The sequence below is a fragment of the Dipteris shenzhenensis genome, chromosome 27 (genome assembly GCF_047967505.1).
Source record: "Dipteris shenzhenensis isolate YYH24624 ecotype China chromosome 27, Dip_SZ_1.0, whole genome shotgun sequence".
Classification (NCBI taxonomy): Eukaryota; Viridiplantae; Streptophyta; class Polypodiopsida; order Gleicheniales; family Dipteridaceae; genus Dipteris; species Dipteris shenzhenensis.
This window is the reverse complement of record NC_141622.1, coordinates 25715509-25738237: the sequence shown is the minus strand read 5'-3', so window position 1 is coordinate 25738237 and position 22729 is coordinate 25715509. Positions and strand designations below refer to the sequence as shown.

The 22729-nt window shown below is 47.6% G+C and overlaps 1 protein-coding gene across 4 annotated transcripts in view; it reads left to right on the top strand.

Annotated features, from left to right (window-relative positions):
- Positions 1–22729, top strand: part of LOC147884090 (purple acid phosphatase 10-like) — a 91398-nt gene that overhangs the window by 23890 nt on the left and 44779 nt on the right. For all 4 annotated transcript variants that reach the window (XM_087398085.1, XM_087398086.1, XM_087398084.1 and 1 more), the window contains exons 6-8: positions 5396–5534; positions 14049–14269; positions 14392–14513. In XM_087398085.1, the coding sequence (XP_087254211.1) occupies positions 5396–5534; positions 14049–14269; positions 14392–14513 (482 nt within the window). The remainder of the gene's footprint in view (positions 1–5395; positions 5535–14048; positions 14270–14391; positions 14514–22729) is intronic.

Genomic DNA, 22729 nt, shown 5'->3' with positions numbered 1-22729 from the left:
ATTCATAAAGGGTCATCATCATCATCAGCCACAGTCACATTTGCTTCCACAGGAGTTACTTCACTTACATCTACATCCTCACCTGCGTCGAGAGGGCCTACGTTTAGAAGTAACTCTCGGAGTGAGAGCTATTGGACATAGTAGGAAAAAGAGGGCAATCAACTACTCAGAACCAGAGCTCCAAGTACATGTGGAGGCTCTATATAGCGTGGCTCCCTGATGGCCCTCTGATGTGGTGCAAAGAGCTCACGTATCTGTCTGTCAGGCTGTCTCTCATGGTAGCGGAGGGCGCGCTCTCCTGGATCTCTGTATCTGATGGGCTACATCGAGAGTAATGCCTCATCTCTGGCGGTCCCCTCTGATGAGGGCTGAGATAGGTCGAACCTCAATCGTGCATGCTCTGGCCGCCCCACGTGTCGTGTGTGGTCTCCGCGTCTCTCGTCCAGTCATATCCTGGTGATGACGGGTCTCACTCTCGATCCTCCTCCTAGGCGATCAACAAAGGATGTGATCTCATCAATGTATAGCCCGAAGAGAGTCGATGAAAGGGGGCAACCCTGCAACACCCCTATAGTGCTCTCAACCCAATCTGATAGCCCCTTAGGAATGTGGACTCGCCCTCTGACGGACTCATATAGACTCATCACTCCCCAGATCATGACCTCTGGGAGATGCAGCTCTTGTAGTCGCCTGATCACGTGAGAGCGAGAGACTGTGTCAAACGCCTTCCGAAAGTCCACAAAGCAAGTGTAGACATTCTGGCATCTCCAGACTTCGCCTCCTCGATGATGGCTCTCAGTGCTGTCTCTGGAAGCTTGCCTGCCCAAAAGCCCGCTATCCATGATCCTCTGTATAACTACTAATCATGAGAGTGTGGTAGTTCCCAGTATCCATAGGGTCCCTTGCCTTATGTATTGGTACAATGGTGGTAGTGCTCTTAGTAGATGGGAATGTGTGACATACTGCATGGTTGAACAGCTGCGCTAGAACCGGGGCCAAGAACTCCTATTCATGTGCGAAGTGCTGTACGTAGCCCCTCATGGTCTAGTGCTCTCCGGTTGTGCAGACGAAGGAGGGCATTCCTCACGTTCTACGCAGTGAACAAGTGACAAGTAGTGGGTCTGGGCATAGAGGACATATTTGGTGGCATCTGACTTGGGATGTCGTATAAGCAGCTTGCATATCTGTGCCAAATCTCTGGGTGTGTGATGGGAATGGGGCGTTTCGCCTCTGATAGGAGTCCCTAGCCGATAGTCGGGTCTCCCCCTCGAAAAGATCCGACCACCTCATCAACCCTGCGAGTGAGAAAAGTCCGCTTCTTACGTCGTGTCATCCAACATGAGATGCGATTGGCCTCAGATGGTGTCAGGTGTCTTAGGGCCTGCTCGCGTGTGAGGTGAGCTCTGATTTCCTTACACTCATCATCGTACCAAGGGTTCTGACGTTGAGTAGGGTCGGAAGCTCTCGAGCTAAGTGACTCACGTAAACTGGATCGAGGGTCAGGTCAAAGTGAACATGGGTCCGGGTGGGCATATGGAGGGCTCTCTCTGTGACTAGCCTAGTAGCAGAAATACAGAATGTCAGGTATGAGTGATCAGCCCTGAGTGGGGGAGGGGGTACTACAAAGTCGTGAATCTGAGATGCGAAGGCAAGGGATCCCATCAGGTAGTCCACTATGCTTGTCCCCCCTCCATGTGGGAAACAAGTGAGTCCACCAGATGATGGCCATCTCTGAAGGCCGTTGTTTATGATCAGATCATATACTACTCCCATAGCAAGTAGGTGCCGCCCATACCCTATCACATGTTGAGCATCTACTGAGTGTCTCACAATCCCGAGCTCAACTGCATCTGACTCTGGTACTATGAGGGAATCGGATGCAAAGTCAAGTAGTCCCACCTGGTTGTCCCGTGTGCGCGCATTGAAGTCACCAAGGAGGAGGGTGTCACCCTGTCTAGAGAACTCTGTGATATCATCGTGTATACTCTCATACCTTTCTCTGGCAACCTCACGTGCATATGATGTATCCGGAGGAAAGTAGCACACCGCAATAAAGATATGTTGTGTCTCTGGTATTTGGACTCTAATCCATATATGCTGTGCATGTTCCTCTTTCCTAACCACTGAAAGGAGTGGCCTGAGGGCTGACTTGAAGAGGACAGCCACACCCCCAAAGCCTCGTACTCCATTGTCCCTGCTCAGTTCCTTCCTGTGGGCAGATTCCCATGTGTATCCTGTCATGGTGGGTAGCCCTCTCTCTGGGCTCTCGTGTGTCTCAGTATAGAAAACTATGTCTCTGTCAGTGTATGTCTCTAGGAAACCTCCTGGGTCAGACCAGAGGGAGCCATTGCAGTTCCAAACTGCTATTTTCAGTCCTCCTGGTGCTCTGTTCTCTTGGGTCTGACACCGTCATGTGCTGTATCTATTTCTCCCTCTTCTCTTCCTTCCCTTTCTCCCCTGTCTGCTCTCTCTCTGATAATCACTTTGCCATCCCTATAGGCAGCCCATTTACCTGCATCTCTTGCTGCCATAACCCGTACCATTCCCTCTCTCTGATGCTCCTGCTGCAGCCATGTGAGGTCATCAATCCAAGTATATTCTAGTCCCCTTCAAGGTTGCCCTCATGCTTATGAGGGTAGACCTGTCCATAGCTGTTCGGAGTTTCATTACAAGGGGTCTTGTTCGGGTCTCAGCTTTACCAACCCTCCTTGCTGTCTCGCATGTTAGGTTGACTCCCATTTTGGTAAACAAAATCTTTGCATCTGACATAGGGGTATCTCCAACTGTTAAGTCTCTGACCAAGACATTTAAGGTCTTGCTGTTCCTTCTTTTCTCTTCTTCCAGAGCTTTAGAGATGATCTCTTTCTTAGGGCCTGCTGCATCCTTCTTAACCACATTCTTCCATTCTAGCATATCTGCATTCCCCTTAGTGATTTGCTGTGTGAACTCAGCATGCTTCCCATGTATGGTAGTCTGTAAGGCTGCCATATCCTTCTTGAGCTTCTCATTTTCAGATTTCAAATCTTCCATTGCCTTGCACGTCCCATCTGGTGCCCCTTGCATGTCCCTCAGTTGCTGTAATTCTGTCCCCATTTCTTGCACTTCGTCAGTGAGGCTGGTTTTTTCAATTTCCCATGTTTCTTTTTTCTTCTCCTATTCATCTCTCTTGCTCTTCTCCTTCCTCCATTCCTCTTGCATACGCCCTCCCTGTTTCTTGATTTCATTCAATGTTTTGTCAAGGTGTGCTTTTTCTGCCATCAATGCCACATTGGTGGTCTCGAGGCTATCCACTTTCTCAATCAAGGTCACACAAATTTTTCTGAGGTGGGTGAGGACCTCAGAAGCATTCTTGTGTGGTGAGCCAGCCATGTGGATTGTCATTGCACTTTCAAGAGCTTTTACATAGCTCCGTGTCATCATGATGATTTAACAGTGCGTGAAATCCATGATGCTCTCATCTTATCAAGCTCCTCTCCCTCAGTATCACTGGCAGTTGACTCAGATGCATAGAAGTCTTTAACAAAAGTCTATGATTTGTCTACCTCGGTGACCTGTGGCATCAGTCCCTGCTACTCTTTGGTCTGTTGCATCAATGTGTCTCTCCGTCGTCACATCTCAATGAGATAGAGCCCAACACAAACCTGATCGTGAAAATGGATCAGCCGTGTAAGTGAACCAAAGCCATGCCCCTCCTGAAAGAGGCAGTGATATCGTCCTCACATCTCATAATAGACTGGGCAGACACTTAGAAAATGCTCCTTCGTTTCGATCTCCTCCATTTGGCATAGTGTGCAAGTCCTCTGCTCTCTAGGTGTGCCTGCTGCTCTCCCTGCCTTAATCCGTAGTTGATGTGATGAGACTCGCAACTGACCAATGGCGACCCTCAGTGCATGTGAGACTTTGCCGTCCTCGAGATATTGAGGTCTCTGATGACAAGACTGTGCTCTGAGACCCTCAAGAAGTGGTCATGGTAGAACTGGATCTTGGTGGAGAACTCCTCTCCTCCCCAAGCCCTAGATATATGTAGCTGGAGGAGGTCCAACCGTATGATACAGTTGATCTCATCTCGTGGGATAATCTTGGCTGGTGCATCCAGACTGAATTATAAGGGGGGACGTCTGTCCATCTGAATGCCGTGACTACCAAACCACGTGGATATCCATGCATACCACACCGTATCAACACCGCTCTATGCTAGTCGCCTGGAGGACTCTAATGCTAATCTCGGTCATCTCCAATGGGGTAAGGCCCAGACTCTGTGGAGGAACGTCACTGTCTAAAAGATGGTGTCAACCTGGAGAGGGGTCATGGCGAACTCTGCCTGTATACTCTGATGGGGGACTGAGGGTTTACTCCAAATCATCCGGAATCTCCGCCACTCTGTCGTTGAAATATCACTCCTCCAGAAAGGTGCTGCATACATGGCAGGTGGTCTCACCAGCGTGTCAAAAAGCCAACCCTTCGTCGAAGGGTCTTGGAAACATCGCCTCTCTAGTCGGGTCAGAGCACCCCGTCCTCCTGTGAGTCGTGCTGTACCCGCATGGATCATTGTGAAACCTGGTCCAATGAGCACTATCCCCAAATATGTGTAAGATTGCACTATCTCCACAGGCTCGCCACAGTATGTGAAGCTCTGGCGACAGGACACTGCTCGCGAGGTATTGAAGATCATAACCTTGGTTTTTCGAAGGTTAATTGTCAAGTCTCTCTCTTTGCAGAACATCTCCAGAGCCTCTAGATGTTTTTGCAGTCCCTTTGCTGAGGACGATGTCATCGGCGTACAACAATATCTGCACCATCAGGTCAGCTAGGAGTGAACCCTCTCCACCTAGGCGATCGACAAAAGAAGTGATCTCATCGATATAGAGCCCGAAAAAGAGTCGGTGATAGGGGGAAACCTTGTTTTACTCCGTAGTGCTCTCAACCCAATCTGATAGGCCTCTTGGGGCATGTACCCTCCCTCTGACGGACTCATACAGACTCATGACCCCCCAAATCATGATCTCTAGGAGCTGCAACTCCTGTAACCTCCTGATCAGGCGAGAGCGTGGGACATTATCAAATGCCTTACGAAAGTCTATGAAGCAAGTGTAGACTTTCTGATGCCACGACTCTGCCTCCTCAATAATAGCCCTGAGGAGGCGAAGTCAAGGCGAGGGTCCAAAGTGTGGCCAATCATAAGAGTGCGTTAGTTCCCAGTGTCCATGGGATCACCTATCTTGTGTATCGGTACTATGGTGGTGGTGCTCCATGTAGGTGGGAAGCCATGACATACGGCATAGTTGAACAATTGTGCTAGGGGGGGGGGGGGAGAGAGAGAGAGAGAGAGAGAGAGAGAGAGGGTTGTGGTTACTGGCTAGATCTAACATCAATCATGGTATCAATTGATTTCCAGGGTGAAAAAATACTTTTTAAACCGTATTTGCATCGATATGTGACACCTTACTTGGCTTCCCAGAGTATATCACCGCTTTGGTATGCTATTCGGAGAGCATCAGCTCATATAATTGTCCTCTCAAGTTATTCAGCTTTTGGTAAGTTTTGTATAAAATCCTTGTTATAAGTTTTGTTTTATTGAGATGTTATGGAGCTTCCTTTTGCAGAACATGTGTGTGTGTGCAAGTGCTGCCCCCCCCCCCCCACACACACAAGCCTCCACCCCAATTGGGTGTCTGGACTACATGAGTTCAAGTCCCATCCGCCATAGGCACGCTGGCTTTGTGCTGGTACAGTAAAATTGTCTTGTCCTCCACACTCCTCTCTTTTCAGTATAAGGCAATAAAGTGAAAAAGATTCATGGGTACATACATTGCAGAAGTATGTACATATGTATGTTTGTGCGCATGTGCATACACACGTGCGCATGTGTGTGTGTGTGTGTGTGTGTGTGTACATACATGCACACACGTGAACATGCTTGTACGTGTGGACACACACACATATAGATATACATTGTTATATGAAAATGAGTTAATGCCTATTTGGGGTGTTTAGTGGGTTTCAGCGGCATCGAGACAGGAGACCGTACGGAGGGTTTTGTAAAATCAACATCCATATGGAGTCTAGAGGGAAGTAGGTTGTCCTGCAGGCTACTGGACGTGACTCGTTTCATGCCAATCGGGTTACCGGAGCCCAAGATATGTAATTAGCTGTGCTTGTGTAGTGTCACACTCCCATGGAGGGGTGAGCCTTGTTAGTTATAAAATGGGTACGGCTCGGTGTAAAGGAGGGATAAAGATTTGGAGTGGTTGGGGAAGAAGCAGACTGCAGTGAAATAAAAAGTGTTCTTTTTGCTAAGCTTGATGGCCTCTCCCTCCTTCACTTTACTTCCCACGGTTGAGGGTCTTAAAGTTTTCTATCTCGTTACATTTGGAAGAGGGAAGCTCACAACAGGGCATATATGCTTGCTGCTCAAGAAGAGGGTGGACATATAGCAACATTTAAGAAGACACATGTTATAGCAAATGTTCCAAATCGACTGTTGTCATGACTTTCATATGTGAAGGACTTTCTTCTTTAAATCTTGGGAGGGATCCATAGTTGATGGCGATAAAGTGAAAAGGCACTTTGCAACGTTCTTTCCTTCTCGTCAAGTGATTCCTCTTGAAGAGCTTTATTGGTAACAATGGTACCCAAGTCGTTTGGCTTCAATGTTTTGACAAGAGCGAGCTTCTTTTGCACATTTTGCTCAAGAGCAGCCAAAGGAAAACGTTTGGATGTAAGGGAAGGTTGGGCTGGGTAAGCAGGAATGGTGGATGATGGAAGGACCTGATTGACCAGAGGAGTTTGGTGTTCCGGCTCACGGTTTGCCATCTATTAGTGGGAGGTTATCAAAACATAGATGTTGAGCTACACACAAGTCAGGTGGAGGATAGTTAAAAGAAATTTGTTCAAAAAATTAATTTCCAAGCTACGCAACCACTTTTGTTCAAGACATCAGGATTCAGGGATATGGTAGGTCTTTACTCAGAGGTGATTGTTGGAGCAACTGAGTGTGGGGCCTGCTGAACAACTATTCTCATAGTGGATAAAGTGGTTTAAGGTGGTGGTTGCTACTGGGTGTGATTTTGATGCACGCACTATCGTTGGTAGACAGGCATGAAAAACAATACTAGGAAGGCGAGTCATATGTAAGGTGCATATGTAAGGCGAGGCATAGAATTGATTGATGCAATCAAGCTGATTCGGAGTTATGGAGGTTGACACAAGATGACAAAGGAAAGATAAGCCAAGCAATTATTTATTGTGCAAAGGGGAGATGGGCAGCATCGAATTGAGCTGTTAGGCTGTTGTAAGGTTTAGTAAACGAGTTGAATACATTCAAAAGGCCTGCCCTGGAAGCTGAGAGAAGAAGAAGAAGAAGAAGAATAAGAAGAAGAAGAGAGAGAGAGAGAAAGGGGGTAGAGAGAAAGGGGGAGAAAAAAATGGGGAGAGAGAGAAAGGGGGAGAAAAAAATGGGGACCAAAATAGCAAAAAATCCACATCATTTTCCCTTTCTTAAACAGAAACATTTTTACTAAAGCCTTCCCTCCTCAGGGAAGGCCAAAAAGAAGACAACCCTGTGTGGTCTCCGTGCGCAGTATTTTGGCTGGTCTTATAAGGGTTCTTTCAGGCATATGAATTGACTGATGGGTAAACAGATACATAAACACTTGATGTAAATGGTGGCTCGCCATTACAAAGTCAATGGTTTGACTGAAACCCATGCTTATGAGCAGATTTTGACTGTTATTTTGGTTAACTCAGGCTGGTTCTTTAATGCATATAAGTTGAGTGACGGGTATGCAGTCATATGCTTGCTTGAGGCAAGTAGTTGCTAGAGGTTTGACATGCACCAGTCCACTTGGGGAAGCATTATAAAGCCAAAGGTTGACTTCAGGAATCAGCTAGGGTGCAGTTTTCGAGGGCTGATTTGAGTGACTTCAAAGGTTACTCTAATGCATGTAAGTTCATCAATAAATGCACAGAGTGTGATATAGCAATGCACAAAAATGGTAGAAGTTCCCATTCTTCGAGGAAAGGAATTGGAAGATACAAAGGTCTTGGTGTCTGTGGAGTTCAGTCTTCTAAGGTGACGGTTCTTAGAGCGTAGAGGATTTTATTGGTCACGTGAAGAAGGAATACACATGGTGATTATTAAAAGGGATGTATTTGGGTTCAAGGTCTTGACAAATATACACAAATGTGGTATGATACAATTTCCTTTGACGTTTGATCAAGTTGGAGAATGTATTGGGTATGTATTCCCTCATGATCTTTGGCTCGTCTATTATGTTGCTCCAGAGTTGCGTGTTTGACGTCATTCGTGGGAACGTGCAAGAGGTAGGGCGGGGTAAGCGTGAGAGTGAGGTGATAATTGGTGGGGAATGTCACCACAATGTAAATATCCTAAGTCAAAGTACAATTGACCATTTATCTAATCATAATTAAAGAGTTTTCATATGTGTTAATTATGGTCAAAGAGTTCTTTTAATGGTCAAAGAATTGACTACGGTCAAAGATACTTAACTCTGGTCAAGTAAACCTGACTTCGGTCGGGGAGACTTGGTTTATTATCAAGAGGGTTAACTGCGGTTAACTAGAGAACCACAGAGCTGACTACGGTCAGAGAGTGTTGACTTCGGTCAACGAGACTTGGCATGCGCCAAGAGGGTTAACTATGGTTAACCAAGATGTGCCAACTTCGGTTGGAGAGACTTGACTATAATTAAGGTGCCTCAACCCTTGGTCAAAGCCCCTTAATTATGATCAAGAGCGTTGACTTCGGTCAACCAAAGAATAAATATATTTTTTCATATTTGTTATGTGTGCACATGTGTTCAGTGGGGACGCCCACCGTGACTAGAATTAGTCCATAGTGTGTTATTTGCATGCAAAGCGCTAACAATTAATGGGTACCATGGTGGTGCGCTTTAATTAATTGTTGCAGGTAGGAAGAGTGATTTTCCTAAGCGCAATGGAGCCTGACAAGAGTCTAGGAGGCGGTTCGCGTGACCAAGTGCTTCGAAGACTCCGGAGTTGCCCTTAGTGGCATGTAATTAGGGAAGTAATGTAGAGTTTGACAAGTGGCTTGTTGCCAAGAAAGAGAGCCTAAGAGCTCATGTAATGATTCATTCACATTTGGATTTTGTATGAACAGCTTCCACGCTGAACTCATGTACTGCATTTTCTCTCTGATGAATAAAAACCTTGGGGGGGGTCCAGCCCGACGATTGTCCTGGGCCCTAGTGTATTTTGTTGAGAGAGAGAGAGAGGGAGAGAAAATGAGAGTGTCTTTGCTGTCTTTTACGAAGTGGGATTTCATTGGTATCAGAGCCTGTTATCAAGGCTTTTTCAAGCTTTGACGATCGGGCAGACAGAGCGTTGAGCAATAGATGTGCATTAGATTAACTTTTGTGCATAAGTCACCTACGATGAACAAGGGACTGCTCCGCTACGCGTGACGCCAAAACGGTGAAAAAAGGGCCAAGGTGTAGGCTTGGCATAGGAACGCTGAGGTTGTATGGCAGACTATCCCTTACACATCAGAAGGGCTCATGAGAAGGACGTGATGGTGACTCCAAGGGTTTGTGCTCTCCGTGCTTTGGGGTAGATCCAAGAGGCGCCTAACGGAAGAATTCAAAGCATAATTTAAGCGTAACCGATGGATACATCACGGGGTCATGCAACGTGACGATTCTTTACGCAATCCTTAAGTTTAGTGCTGTGAAGGTGCCGGGCCTACGGGCGTAAGCCAAACTACTTCTGTAGCCAGTCTGATATGTTGACGGAGCCCGCGACGGACGACGCCGGCCAGCCAGCCAGCTAGGGACGCTAACATCATCTGCTAACATGGTGCACACGTGGCAGAGGGGGTCCTGACAGGTGTTGACGTGGCATTGACACGTGGTAGGGTAGTCTTGACAGGTCAACAGACACGTGGCACACATGTGACGTGGCGGCCACACGTGCGAGTTGACGTGGCAACCAGGTGGCATGCATGTGCAGGTGCTGACGTGGCAGACATGTGGATGACATGGCAGTCCATGCTGGCAGACAGCTCAGTGGATGACGTGGCAGGACATGTGGCAGCTGACCTGGAGAGCCAGCTAGATAGCTGAGGTGGTAGACTTGAGGTTAAGCTAACCTAACTTTGGTTAGTGGACTGGTTAGAGGTCCAGTTAGTTGACCCAACCAGACCAATCTGGTCATTGTAACCAGACTGTGACCAGTCCAGTTAGTCTAGTTGCAGACTAACCAAACCAGAACCAGTCAGTCTGGTTAGAATAACCAGTAGTTACCCATCTAGTTACTGTCAAAAAGAAAAGAAAAGACAAAAAAGACAGTTGCAGAGATTGTTTCTGCTAGCAGTTTTCACCTATCTGAGAGAGTATTTACTGTCAGAAAAAGCAGAAATCAGAGAAAAATCAGAGAAAAATCGGCTAGTTTTCCAAACTAGTTTGGAACCGGCCTTTATCGAATGACAGCTCTTCAAGATTTCTTTGATTCTAGTTTTGTGACCTTTTCCAACCCTTAGTGTTGAACCGCAAAAGTTGTTCATTTAGCAAAGCTAGCACGTCGGACGACAACATATTTTGTTTGGTGACCGTGGACCAGAATCACCTGCGTTACTGCTATTTATCCTTAAATTGGAGCTGTAGTCTGTGGCAGAATTTCCGCTTAGTTGGTTGCTAATCAGGTGTGTTGCCGCTCAGATTTGCAATAGTAGTTATATTTAACTACCGCCTGCGGAGTTTGCCTGTGTGTGTTAAGTTGTTAACGTCCTCCAATCTCTGCAAATTTGCAGTCTCGAGCCTCTAGAGGTCCACGATCATCAACATAATTCGAAGTAGCTCACAGTAACTTGCGCAATTGCCCAAACTGTACTGTCGGTTGCTCTAATCATGTCTGATCAATGCCCCATCCTTTTTGAAACGATGCAGCCTATATATCTATCAGTAGCCTTTTAGGGGGTTGCATGCTAAAATGAATGATGCAGACAAAGATAGATTTCAGTTTCTTGTAAACTTTAAAGATTGCTTTTCCGATGTTTTGCCAGGGGAGTTAACCCCAAAGAGACCAAAAGATCATCAGATAGAGTTAATGCCTGGTAGTGAGCCACCAAAAAGACCACCTTATAGAGTCAATGCGACTCAGAGAGAGGAGATTATGGCTCAGGTACAAGACTTGCTGTCCAAAGGGTCGATTCAGCCTAGCTCATCTCCTTTTTGCTCACCACTACTTCTATTACAGAAGAAAGATGGTTCTTTTCGAATGTGCATTGATTATCGTGCATTGAATAAGATGACCATCAAAAATAGATTTCTGATACCCCGCATAGATGATGTGCTTGACCAGCTCAGAGGAGCAACAGTTTTCAGCAGGACAGACTTGAAGAGTGGCTATCATCAAGTCAGGATACAAACGCAAGATGTGCATAAGACAGCTTTTCGAACTACATTCGGGTTGTATGAATACTTAGTGATGCCTTTTGGGTTGACAAATGCTCCAGCCACATTCAATAGAATGATGGATTTCATCTTCCGAAAGTACAGGCATTTCACGGGTACTTTCTTTGATGATATCCTAGTCTTTTCAAAGACAGAAGAAGAGCACAGGGAACATCTTGCTTTGGTATTTCAAGAACTTCGAAATCATCATCTTTTTATAGTGTGTATGCATAAGTGTGAGTATGGTGTCTGTGACAGGAGAGGGGTCGAGAAGCTGAAGTCCTTGGAGTTGTTACTAAACTAAATATTCATTAACTCCTATTTTTGGTGAATGAAACCCCCTCAAGCAGCGCCAACGCGGGGGGGGGGGGGGGGGGGGGGGAGCTCTGTGAACGAATATGGCAACAGCCACAGGCTAGGGGGTGGAGCAAAAGGGCTGCTCCTGTTCCGCAAACAGCTGCAACCAGCAAGGCTGCAGAAAGGTGGGGGGAAGGCGTGCTGGTGTGCGAGCAGTAGAGATGGAGGAGACCACAGGGGAGGCGAAAGGGTGCAGATAGGTGAGGGGATGTCTAACCGATAAGGAAAGAGGGGGGGGGGGAGGGCAAGTAGGAGCTGGGTGAGGGAGCTAGCAAGAGGGCTGAGCAGGGAGAGCAGTTTGCACACATACATGGGATGGAGGAACTACCCGTGTTGAACCTTCTTGGCATCGAACCAAGACAATAGTCTCGATTGTGGACATTGAAAAGGGGGGGGTGTTGGAGTTCAATGCTCCATCCTTTGTAATCCTTGACTACAGCTTAGTTTCTCACCTCTAAGGCCCCCATATGAGGAGAAACCATGAGCTTGTTAGCATAGGTAAAAATGAGATGCAGATGCTTCATATGGAAGCCTCCTATGACCATGATGGGAGGGGCTGCATGTTTACAATAGGTCTTGGCTGCCCAAGATAGCTCCAAGCTGTCCATGGGGATGATGATGTGGCTCACAGCCACCTACACATCACCCGAGGTGATAACATGGCATGCAGGCCACGTGGCAATCTCAATGAGCTACTGTAGTCACCTATGCTGTTGGCATATGATGTGGCAGTGGGCACATGTAAAGGTGCAGCAACGTGGCATGGGTTGGCAGCTAATGTGGCCTAGCCACATGGTCCTTCACCTATTGTCTCAGGAGGTGTGCAAGGAATGCTCCAGTAGAGGAGATATTGTACCTATGGTGGAGCTTCGGTTTTCAGCCTAATAGGGCTACGTATATTCAGATCTAAATTGTCGCTTCGATGCTCTGTCTTGTATGAATATTCTTGCTTAAAGATTGCTTCTGCTGATGTGCAATACATGTATGGTGACATCACTCACTCAACTGGTACCCATCTCACCCCTTGCTCTCCCCTCTAGCTCTCAGGTGGCCTGGTTTTCAATAGAACTGTTCATATGGGGGGAACTGGGCTTCTTGCACACTTCGACCCCCATTGCTTCCGGGTCCACTATCTTGATATTGGCAAGGTCAGATATTTCTGACACAGTTTCGGCATGCAAGATTACGTGTAAGTGCTGCAAAAGTATCCACAGGGTGGCTTGGCAGACGGCTATCCTTTCTCACAGCAAGGGAGGATTAACTACTCCGCGGGTCTTTAGAAACCCAGTATAGCTGCTTATGCTTGGGCACTGATGACGACATAAGTGTTGCTTTGCTTGCTAAGTATGTCTTCCTTTTGTTTTTCAAAAAAGTTTTTGCTACCTCTTTTTCTTCTCTTTCGTTCTCTTTTATTTTCCTGTGTACATTTTTGGACTTTAGAACAACAAAAAATCTACATTTGTATGATTGGATATATTCTAGTCTTATAAAGGTATAATTAATCCAGAGATGTAGAGCCGAGTCTTCTTGGGGAATCTTTTTGTGCCAGGCCTCACCCTAGGCTTAAAACCATGGAAGCTCCTAGCATAGCCTACTTGGGAACACCCCCGGGGGGCAGGGCGGAAGGGAGGGGGGAGGGCCCATAGTTGCACTTTCATAGAGGCTTTCCTCATGGGAAAGGGCTCCTCAATGATGAAGACCTTGACGAGGGCTTTCAATGTATGGGAAAGAATTGACTTTCAAACAATGAAACCACATTCTAGATGGGGCTTTTGTTCAATTTCAAGCACTGCATATCGTCTACCGTTATTCGCCATGTAGGGGGTGAAAAATGAGTCACTAAGGCCTGCTTGATCTGCAAAGGCAAGTCATTTGTACTCACTAAATACATCATTGAGGCCTTTACTTGCCAATGTAAGGTTTTGTGATGTAGTATATATGTTCTAGATGGTGCTCCTAAAGTGTTGACCTGAATTCCTTGGGTGCTTAGATTGTTTGTGCACATACTGGCCTGGATAGCATCACAGAAACTATTCTCTCAGGCATCTATATTTCTTTTAATGATATGCATGATTGGCTCATTGAATCCCATCCATCAATGTTTTATCTCTGATACTTCTTTTTGCTTATCACTACGTTCCAATTCGTCTGCCGTTTTTGTTAAATTGCAAAGGCGATTTTGACTGATATGCTGTATACCCTTGAAATTAGGATATTTACACCATAAGGAATCATCAAAATGAATTTATTTTGTCAATGCAGAGAAATATAGTCCTCAATGGATTTGGCTGCGTGATGAGTTGAAAAGGGTTGATAGAAATGTGACACCATGGTTGATAGTGCTCATGCATGCACCATGGTATAACAGCAACACTGTCCATTATATGGAAGGAGAAAGCATGCGTGTTGAATTTGAGCCATGGTTTTTGAAGTACAAGGTCGATATTGTGTTTGCAGGACATGTTCATGCATATGAAAGATCTGTAAGTTTCAACTATTTTCTTGCTTCACTGAGAAAAAGCTCACAGCCTATTTCCAATTTTAGGGTTGAACTTGAAAATCATAAAATAGTCAATACCCATGGATACTATTCTATGCTTTGCAGCATAGAGTCTCCAATGTGGCATATAATATAGTCAATGGGGAGTGCACACCTGTGCAAGACAAGTCAGCACCAGTTTATATTACAGTTGGTGACGGTGGCAATATTGAAGGGCTTGCTGGAATGTAAGAGCAGACATACAAGCTCATTGTTTGAGTTTCTTCCCTTTGTATTACTAGACAATTTTTGAAGTAGTCTATCTTGCTTATGACAATGTGGATATAGCTTGCAGTTGGTGAAGACATTGATGTTTATTGTTGTCGTATCACTTTGTATTTTTTATTAAATGAAAATGACCCTATGAGATTTTGGTAAATTTCTCGAAATAGGCCTTAGGTATGTTTTACACACACACACACACACACACACACACACTCGCACGCACGCACGCACGCTATCAATCTTTTAGCTATGTATGTATGTCCTACCCACAACCACATACGTGTATACGTGTGTGGAGAGAGAGAGAGAGAGAGAGAGAGAGAGAGAGAGAGAGAGTTTATTAAAGTCTTTGGAAGACGGATGGGTCTATGAGACTGTGAAAAACCTGGTACAAAACGAGCATCCACACCAATGCAGAATGCAAAAATGCAAAATGATAGTACTTAGTACAACATAGTTATGTCAGTGGTCGACTACATATCAATCTCATCATCATCATCATCATCATTATCATTATCATCATCATCATCATCATCAACATCAGGACATCAGGGTGGATGGGGAAATGGAGGCATATGAAATCGGCGATAGAGTGTTGTCGGATGATCACGGGGCAGCTCTGTGATGTCTCCTGGTCATAGCTGTGTGCCTAACAAGGGCCACAGTAACCCTTGTCAGCCGGGCTCCGACTTTGAAGAGGGGATATACCCAAGTGTGATCTGCGCGTCAACCCTGTGTCTGAGTTGTTGGATCACTGGTTCTGGGTTACGATCATGTCGAGGCCTCATCTCGTGGGGGTCCATGTGATCTGGCAGGAAGAACTCCGTGATAGAGCTCTGAGAGGGATTTTCCAAGGAAGAAGTCTGCTCCTGTCTCCGTGATCGAAGTATCCTCCTACCTCATGAATGAAGCCCGCCAAACATCTCTGGTCTGGATAGAAGGGAATCGGGACAAAACCCTAGAGCTATTTCTGAAGAGACAATAGAAACGCCCTCGGATCTCATAGTAAACAGGGCACCTAAAGATGAAGTGCTCCTCCGTCTCAACCTCCTGCATGTCGCATAATGTGCATATGCGCCTCTCCCTAGGTAGGCCCTCTGCTTTGCCGCTCTCGATACGAAGTCTATGTGAGGAGACCTGGAACTGCCATATGTGAGAGGTCAGGGACTGGCTGATTTGGGATGTCATATAGTGTGTGTGCATAGTTATACCAGACCTGAGTGTCAGCGAGTGGTGAGGGGGACCGTCCCTCTAGAAATCTCCGCCAACAGTCCTTAGAGTTGTTACTAATAAAAATGTTCTCAGTAGTTCCTCATTCCAGCGAACAAAATCGAGTTTCTTTCTACGTACCAGTCGATGATACCTTGATTTTGACCATAAGGTACCATTACAGTTCCAAATGGTGCAGGATAGGGTCTTGGAGATCTGAGTCTCATAGATCCCGCCTTCCTATGTGGGAGGGGAGCTGGGGGCCTATAAGAAGTCGTCCATCTCGTACTACTGCCCACTTCCCATCTTTACAGGCCTGATCCTGTTGCTGCAACAGGGAGCGCCTCTCCTCAATCTGTAGGAGGTGAGGTCATCATCCATGGAGATCGCTAACTGATCTTGGAGGACTGACCCGCACCGTAAAGCTGAAAGTTGTGCCTGAGCGTCATCGAACTGTATGATCAGCGGCTGCTCTCAGTTGGGGTCTCTCCCCACCTGCCACACTCTCTCGATCCTGTGCTTAGCTACGCCCAGAGTAGCAGCCACGAAGACAGTCGCATCTGTCATCAGTGTAGCCTTAGTGCGCACGATCCCACGGACTCTGATGTTGAGTGAAACCGGCCTCTAATCACTCAGAGGGCAGTGGAACTAAACCTTTAATCACTTCAGCACTTATTTACAGCTCACAAAGCATATATCACAACCATTAACCGTTGCATGATCACCATTTTGCATTTACCCATTTGTTCACAAACAAAACCACTGAAAAAGGGATGGAGGCTAGAATGCCCCTGCTCAACAAACATAGAGAAGTGCACCCGATTGGCCCCAAACACCGTGGCGCTCCTTTTGGTATTTCTTTATATTTCACAGTGAAATGATTACAAGTTGCATCTGGGAGACCTTCCCTGCAACTGAGCACGTAGCCCCAATTCACTAAGCCTTCGCAAGGCTTTCCAGCATAGAACACCATCACATAAGTGCACTTAACCCATAGGCTCAACCCAAAGGCATTCTCTTTTCCGAGTGCAATTCCATTGGCTGTCCAGATGCAATCACACTGCACCCTAGCTGCTGCACTCTCTTTGAGTGGTTTCCAGATGGCATTCACAAAGCTTTTCAAAGCTCCAAAATAAAATCAGCAAAGTACTCAACCAAAGAATGACTCATGTAGCATTGCCTGGGCACCTGTGAGCCAAGAAAGAGGCGGCACACGAGGCCAACCAATAGCTTATGGCAAAAAGAAATTGCAACAGTAAAATCACAACTCGCCAAGCCCTGAAAACTCGAACCAAGTCCTCAATCGCCAAGAGGACATAGTAGCCAATGCCCAATTGCATTCTCAGCCAAAGATGAGTGCAAAGGCATGAAGAAAGAGCATTTACAAGAGCCGACCAGCAAGAATTCCACTGAAAAATGCAAAAAGAAGCACTTCTCTCGCGAAGAAATGGGAGTTCTTGGGCTCAAAAGAAGCGTGCTTCAGAGAGGAATGCATTGAGAAGGTTTTGGGGAAGTTTCATCGCCGGAAAGTCCTCCAAAACTGAGAAAAACCAGTCAACCAGCGCGTGGGACCACTCGAAATTCAACAGAAAGCTGTAGCTTTGCAAGAGGAGAGGCCCAAGAGGCGGTAGAAGCAAAAACGTCCAGAAAAAGCCACTTTTGCAAATTCGACCAGCAAATGAAGTGCTCAGCTCCGCCCGTTCTACCAAACACACGGAGGGAAAAGCATATCACTACGAAGGGGAGGCAGAGGGGAAGCCATCGGGCCAACCGGAAGTCGAGGAATCCAAACGGGTGAGGAGGTATGAAGAAAAACGGAATTGAGCTGAAGAAGGCTGAAAAACTAGTCCAAAATCTCAACAAAGGGAGAAGATGAGAGAGAAAACCACACATGTGAAGTTTTGAAGGCCCAGGAAGGTCCAGGAATGGCAAAGGAGCATGTAGAAGGCACTAGAGCCACCTAGAACTCTAGGGGGGCCACTGAAGGTACATGGCCCTCTAGGGGGCCCATTAAAAATGCCACATCATCATTTCCCAACAACCACTCTTTTAATTCCTTGGAATGCCTTTGGGCCTAGGGATTAATTACGCTTATGTGCTAGGCACCATGCCGCGTTTAATTACACATTATTAAGCCCACGCTTTGACTTTTCAAACCAAAGTTGTCACGGTCTTGTAGTACATTAAAGTACTTAGAATTTCACGCCCCCGTGACATTGAGAGCCTTACTGGCTCTTTGCTGGTGCTCCGTGAGGGTAGCCGAAACGGTTGTCCTTGTAGGTTCCTGTTTGGCCACGTTGACCCATCTAGAAGTCTCCTTTACACATTGCATGCTCGCGATCTATGCCTCAACAACTGGGGTGCTCCCTAGGACTCTGCGTATGGCGGTGACCTTCTGCCGGGGTTGCGAGATATCTTGTCTGAGTCCCTGAATGAGATCAGCGTGGTCTTGAATGTGGTCTTGAATGGCATGAGCTGCTCTTGTATGACGCGGCCTTGCTCCTAGGTGAAGCAGACCTGCTTCTTTGCGAAGCGTGTCAGCTCCATCTCGCACTCACGGATACTTTGTACCTCCATCAGCAAGGTCTCCTAGGCCTCTGGTGGGTCAGCTCGTTCGTGTCCTAGCTGAAAGTGGAAGAGCTGTGGCATAAAAGTATGCGGATGAGGCCGGAGGCTGGATGGTGACTGGGTGAAGTAGGTACGATATGGAGATGACAGTGGCATGGATGAGGCGAGCTCAACGGGGTGTGGGAGCACAGGCTGGCTGAGCGGGAGAGGGGAGAGAAAGGTCGAGGCATAATGCAGAGCAGTGTATGACACCTCTGAAGTAGGTGTCATAAGCGGTGAGAGGGCTGTAATAGGAGAGGAAGGGAGGGATTCAATCTGTGCCAACCCCCCTATCCTAGGGGAGAGGGAAGAGGCTGATGCCATTGGTATATCGCTGCCGTAACTGTAGCTGGGGGGATGTAGAGGCTGTAGCTGAAACCAAGGCTGAAGCTGAAGCTGAAGGTGAGGATGTAGCGGGGGCTGAAACTGGAGCTGAAACTGAAGCTAAGCGGCGGCTGAAGTAGAAGTAGAAGTAGAAGTGGAGACTGAGGCTGAAGCTAAGTCTGAGGTGGATCCCGCTTTTGCTTTGCTATCAACCCCAAGTCCGCTTCGGTTGTAGCATGTGTTCACATCCTCGAGTTTCAGTTGTTGTGTTTGCTGTTTTTTTTGGTCGTTTTCTTGGTTTTGTCCATCTCTTTATCTCCTTTCCCCATTTCTTTGGGCTGACTTCTATGTCCTTTGTACAGGTCCTAGTGCAAGAGCGGGAGTGGGAGCACGAGCCCCCCCCCCCATGGCGGAAGGCACACCCGGGGCTCGACCTGAGGGTTCGATAAAGAGGCGGGGGTGGTTCGGTGTGGCGGCCGGGGACGCAGAGGCAGAAGCGACGGGAGGGGAGCCACCAGCAGGGAAGGGCAGCAAGGCAGAAGGTAGGGCTGCCCGAGGGGGAGCGAGGCAGAGCAAGGAGGGGGGCGGCGGAAGGGGACCCGCCAACGAGGGAGGGCAGCATGGCTGAAGGTGGGGTGGTCGGAGGGGGAGCGGGGTGGACCAAGGAAGGGTTGTTGCAAGGAGGGGCGGAACGTGGGGGCCGGGGGGGGGTCGTCTGAGGCAGCCGGGGGCTGTGAGGGCAGAGAGGCAGCCGGGCTGAATAGTTGCAGGCGGAGGAGCTGCAGTAGCAGCGGAGGAGGAGCTGTAGTGGCGGGCGGGGGAGCAGCAAAGAGAGAGAGAGAGAGAAAGAAAGATATATTAACGTCTGCAAGAGGCCTCACGGGCCTATGAGACAAAGTGTGAATCTAAAATGTACCTCATACAAGCCACTGAGAGCTGAAGCAAAGGGTTCACTAAGACCCTTGCTGAAAACTGAAAACTGAAAGCGAAAGCTAAGTGCTTACATGCTAAACTAGTGAACAAAATACTAGAGTAGCAAAGTAATAGAAGAGTGTCAGGTGCTCAGGGTTAGCACTCCTAGTACATGCTCAGGTTCTACATATCTAGGTAACCTCATGGTCCTCTGATGTGATGCAAAGAGCTCAGGTATCTGTGTCTGTCGAGCTGTCTCCCGTGGTGCCAGGGGGCGTGCTCTCTCTTAGATCTCTGTTACAGCGAGAGTAATACCTTGTCTTTGGCGGTCTCCTCTGAGGAGGGCTGAGATAGGTCGAACCTCAATCGTGCATGCTCTGGTCGCCCCACGTGTCGTGTGTGGTCTCCGCGTCTCTCGTCGAGCCACATCGTGGTGACCGGCCTCACTGCTCATTCATAGTGCTCTTGGCTCCTTGAGCTCCTACCCCTCGATCTCATCTGGCGTTGGCTCAGATGCATGAAAATCAGTGATACGTGTCTGTGCTTGGTCTAGCTTGGTGTCCTGAGGCATCCACTGTAGCTGATCTCTGGCCTGTCGCACAAGGGAATCCCTGTGTCCGTGCATCTCAATCAGGTAGAGCCCAATGCAAACCTGATCGGGGAAATGTATCAATCGAGTGAGTGGTCCGAAGCCGAGCCCCTCCTGAAAGAGACTATGGTATCTCATAGTAGGCCGGACAAACACATAGAAAATGCTCCTCTGTCTCAACCTCCCCCATGGTGCATCCGCTGCTCTCTAGGCACAGGTGGGACGAGACTCGTATCTGTCCGATAGCAATCCGCAAGGTGTGAGACTCTCCTATCCTAGAGGTACTGGGCCTGATGATGAGACCATGCTCTGATATCCTCAGAAAGTGGTCATGATAGAACTGGGTTTTGGTGGGGAACTCTTGATCCCCTCCCCAACCCCGAGATGTGTGAAGCTAGAGAAGGTCTAACCGTATGATGCGGTTAATCTCATCATGTGGAAGGAGCTCCGCTCGTGTATCCATGCTGTACTGAAAGGGGGAGAGCCTATCCATTTGAATACCGTGGCTATCAAACCATGTGGACACCCGCGCATACCATGTTGTATCAAAGCCTCTCTCTGCCAGGGGTCGGGATGACTCCAGTGCCATTCTCAGTAATCTCCACTGAGGTAGGGCCCAAACTTTGTGGAGAAACATCACAGTTTGGAAGATGGTGTCCACTTGGAGAGGTCATGGCGAACTCTGCCTGTAAGATCTGATGGGGAATTGAAGGCTTACTCCGAATCATCCCAGATCCCATGATCATCTGTAGCCTCTCAAATCCTTTCCAATCAGTAGCTGAAAGGTCACTCTCCCAAAAAGGTGCTGCATGCATGGCAGTCGGTCTCACGAGAGTGTCAAAAAGCCAGCCCTTCGTCGGTGAATCCTGGAAATGCGCCTGGAAGCAATGTCTCTCTAATCGGGCCAGCGGGCCCTTCCCTCGTGTGAGTTGTGCTCTGGCGGCATGGGTGATCGTGAAGCCTGGTCCGATGAATAATGCCCCTAGGTATGTGTAGGACTGCATTATCTCCACTGGCTCCCCACGATAAGTGAAACTATGTTGACGTCGATGTTGATGAAGCACTGCTTGGGATGTATTGAAGATCATAACTTTGGTTTTCCTAAGGTTGACTGTCAGGTCCCTCTCTCTGCAGAACATCTCCAAGGCCTCCAAGTGTTTCTGCAAACCCTCGGCTGAGGACGAAATGAGGACTATGTCATCTGCATAAAGTAGTATCTTTACCATTAAATCAGCCAATAGGGAGCCCTCTCCTCCTATGCGATCAACAAAGGATGTGATCTCATCAATGTATAGCCCGAATAGAGTTGGTGAGAGGGGGCAGCCCTGCTTCACCCCTATGGTGCTCCCAACCCGATCTGATAGCCCCCCAACTACGCGGACTCGCCCTCTGACGGACTCATATAGACTCATCACTCCCCAGATCATGAACTCTGGGAGATGCATCTCCTGTAGTCGACTGATCAGGCGAGAGCGAGGGAATGTGTCACAATCCTTTCGAAAGTCCACGAAGTAAGTGTGGACCTTTTGGTGTCTCGACTTCGCCTCCTCGATGATGGCTCTCAAGGTAAAAATATGTTCCAGTGTGGAATACTGTCTCCGAAAGCCTGCTTGCCCAAGAGCCCACTGTCCATGGTCCTCTGTATAACTATTGATCGCCCTCTCCAGTGTCGATCCATAAATCTTATCCAGAGTGTGGCCAATCATGAGAGTGCGGTAGTTCCTTGTATCCATGGGGTCTCTGCCATAAGGTACAATGGTGGTAGTGCTCCAAGTAGGTGGGAATCCATGACATACGGCATGGTTGAACAGCTACGCTAGAACCGGGGCCAAGACCGCTTGTCCATGTGCAAAGTGCTCTGTACATAGCTCCTCATGGTCTGGTGCTCTCTGGTTGTGCAGACGAAGGAGGGCATTCCTCACGTTCTGCGCAGTGAACAAGTGACAAGTACTTTTCAGCCTGTTAGCATTGTAGGATACAGGGAGATGGGTAGAGACGCACAGTGGTATCTTGATCCAAACCCCGTTGTCCTGGCTCTTGGATCTTGGAGGCTTTGGTTGTATGGAGGTTCTCCTATTAGATCCTTGTAGTGGGATCCAGGGGCATGGGAGTGGATAGATGAAGGGCACCGAGAGAAGAGCATCCCCTTCTTTCGTTACACGGTCAGAAATGCCAGGAGATTCCAACTTAGTTGTAGAGGTTGGAGGCCCTCTAGAGCTCCTCATTGGGATACTTTTCAGATTTCTGCAGAGATGCAAAAAAACTTTTGGAGGAGCCTTTGGAAATCCCTCAAGAATAGGAAAATCATGTTATTCATTTGACTTACTACTCATGGAGGGATTGCAGTGAACCTGTGGAGATCTAGGTTCAGGGCTGACCCTACATGTCCTCGATGCCACTCAACGGTTGAGTGAGTGCAGCACTCCCTTTGGGAGTGCACTCAGGCGAGGACGATTTGGAAGGGTGTTGCTAGGATACTTTGCATTTTTCATAGAGCACCCTTCTTCTTGACCTGGGGATCAGTTGCTTGGTTGTCAC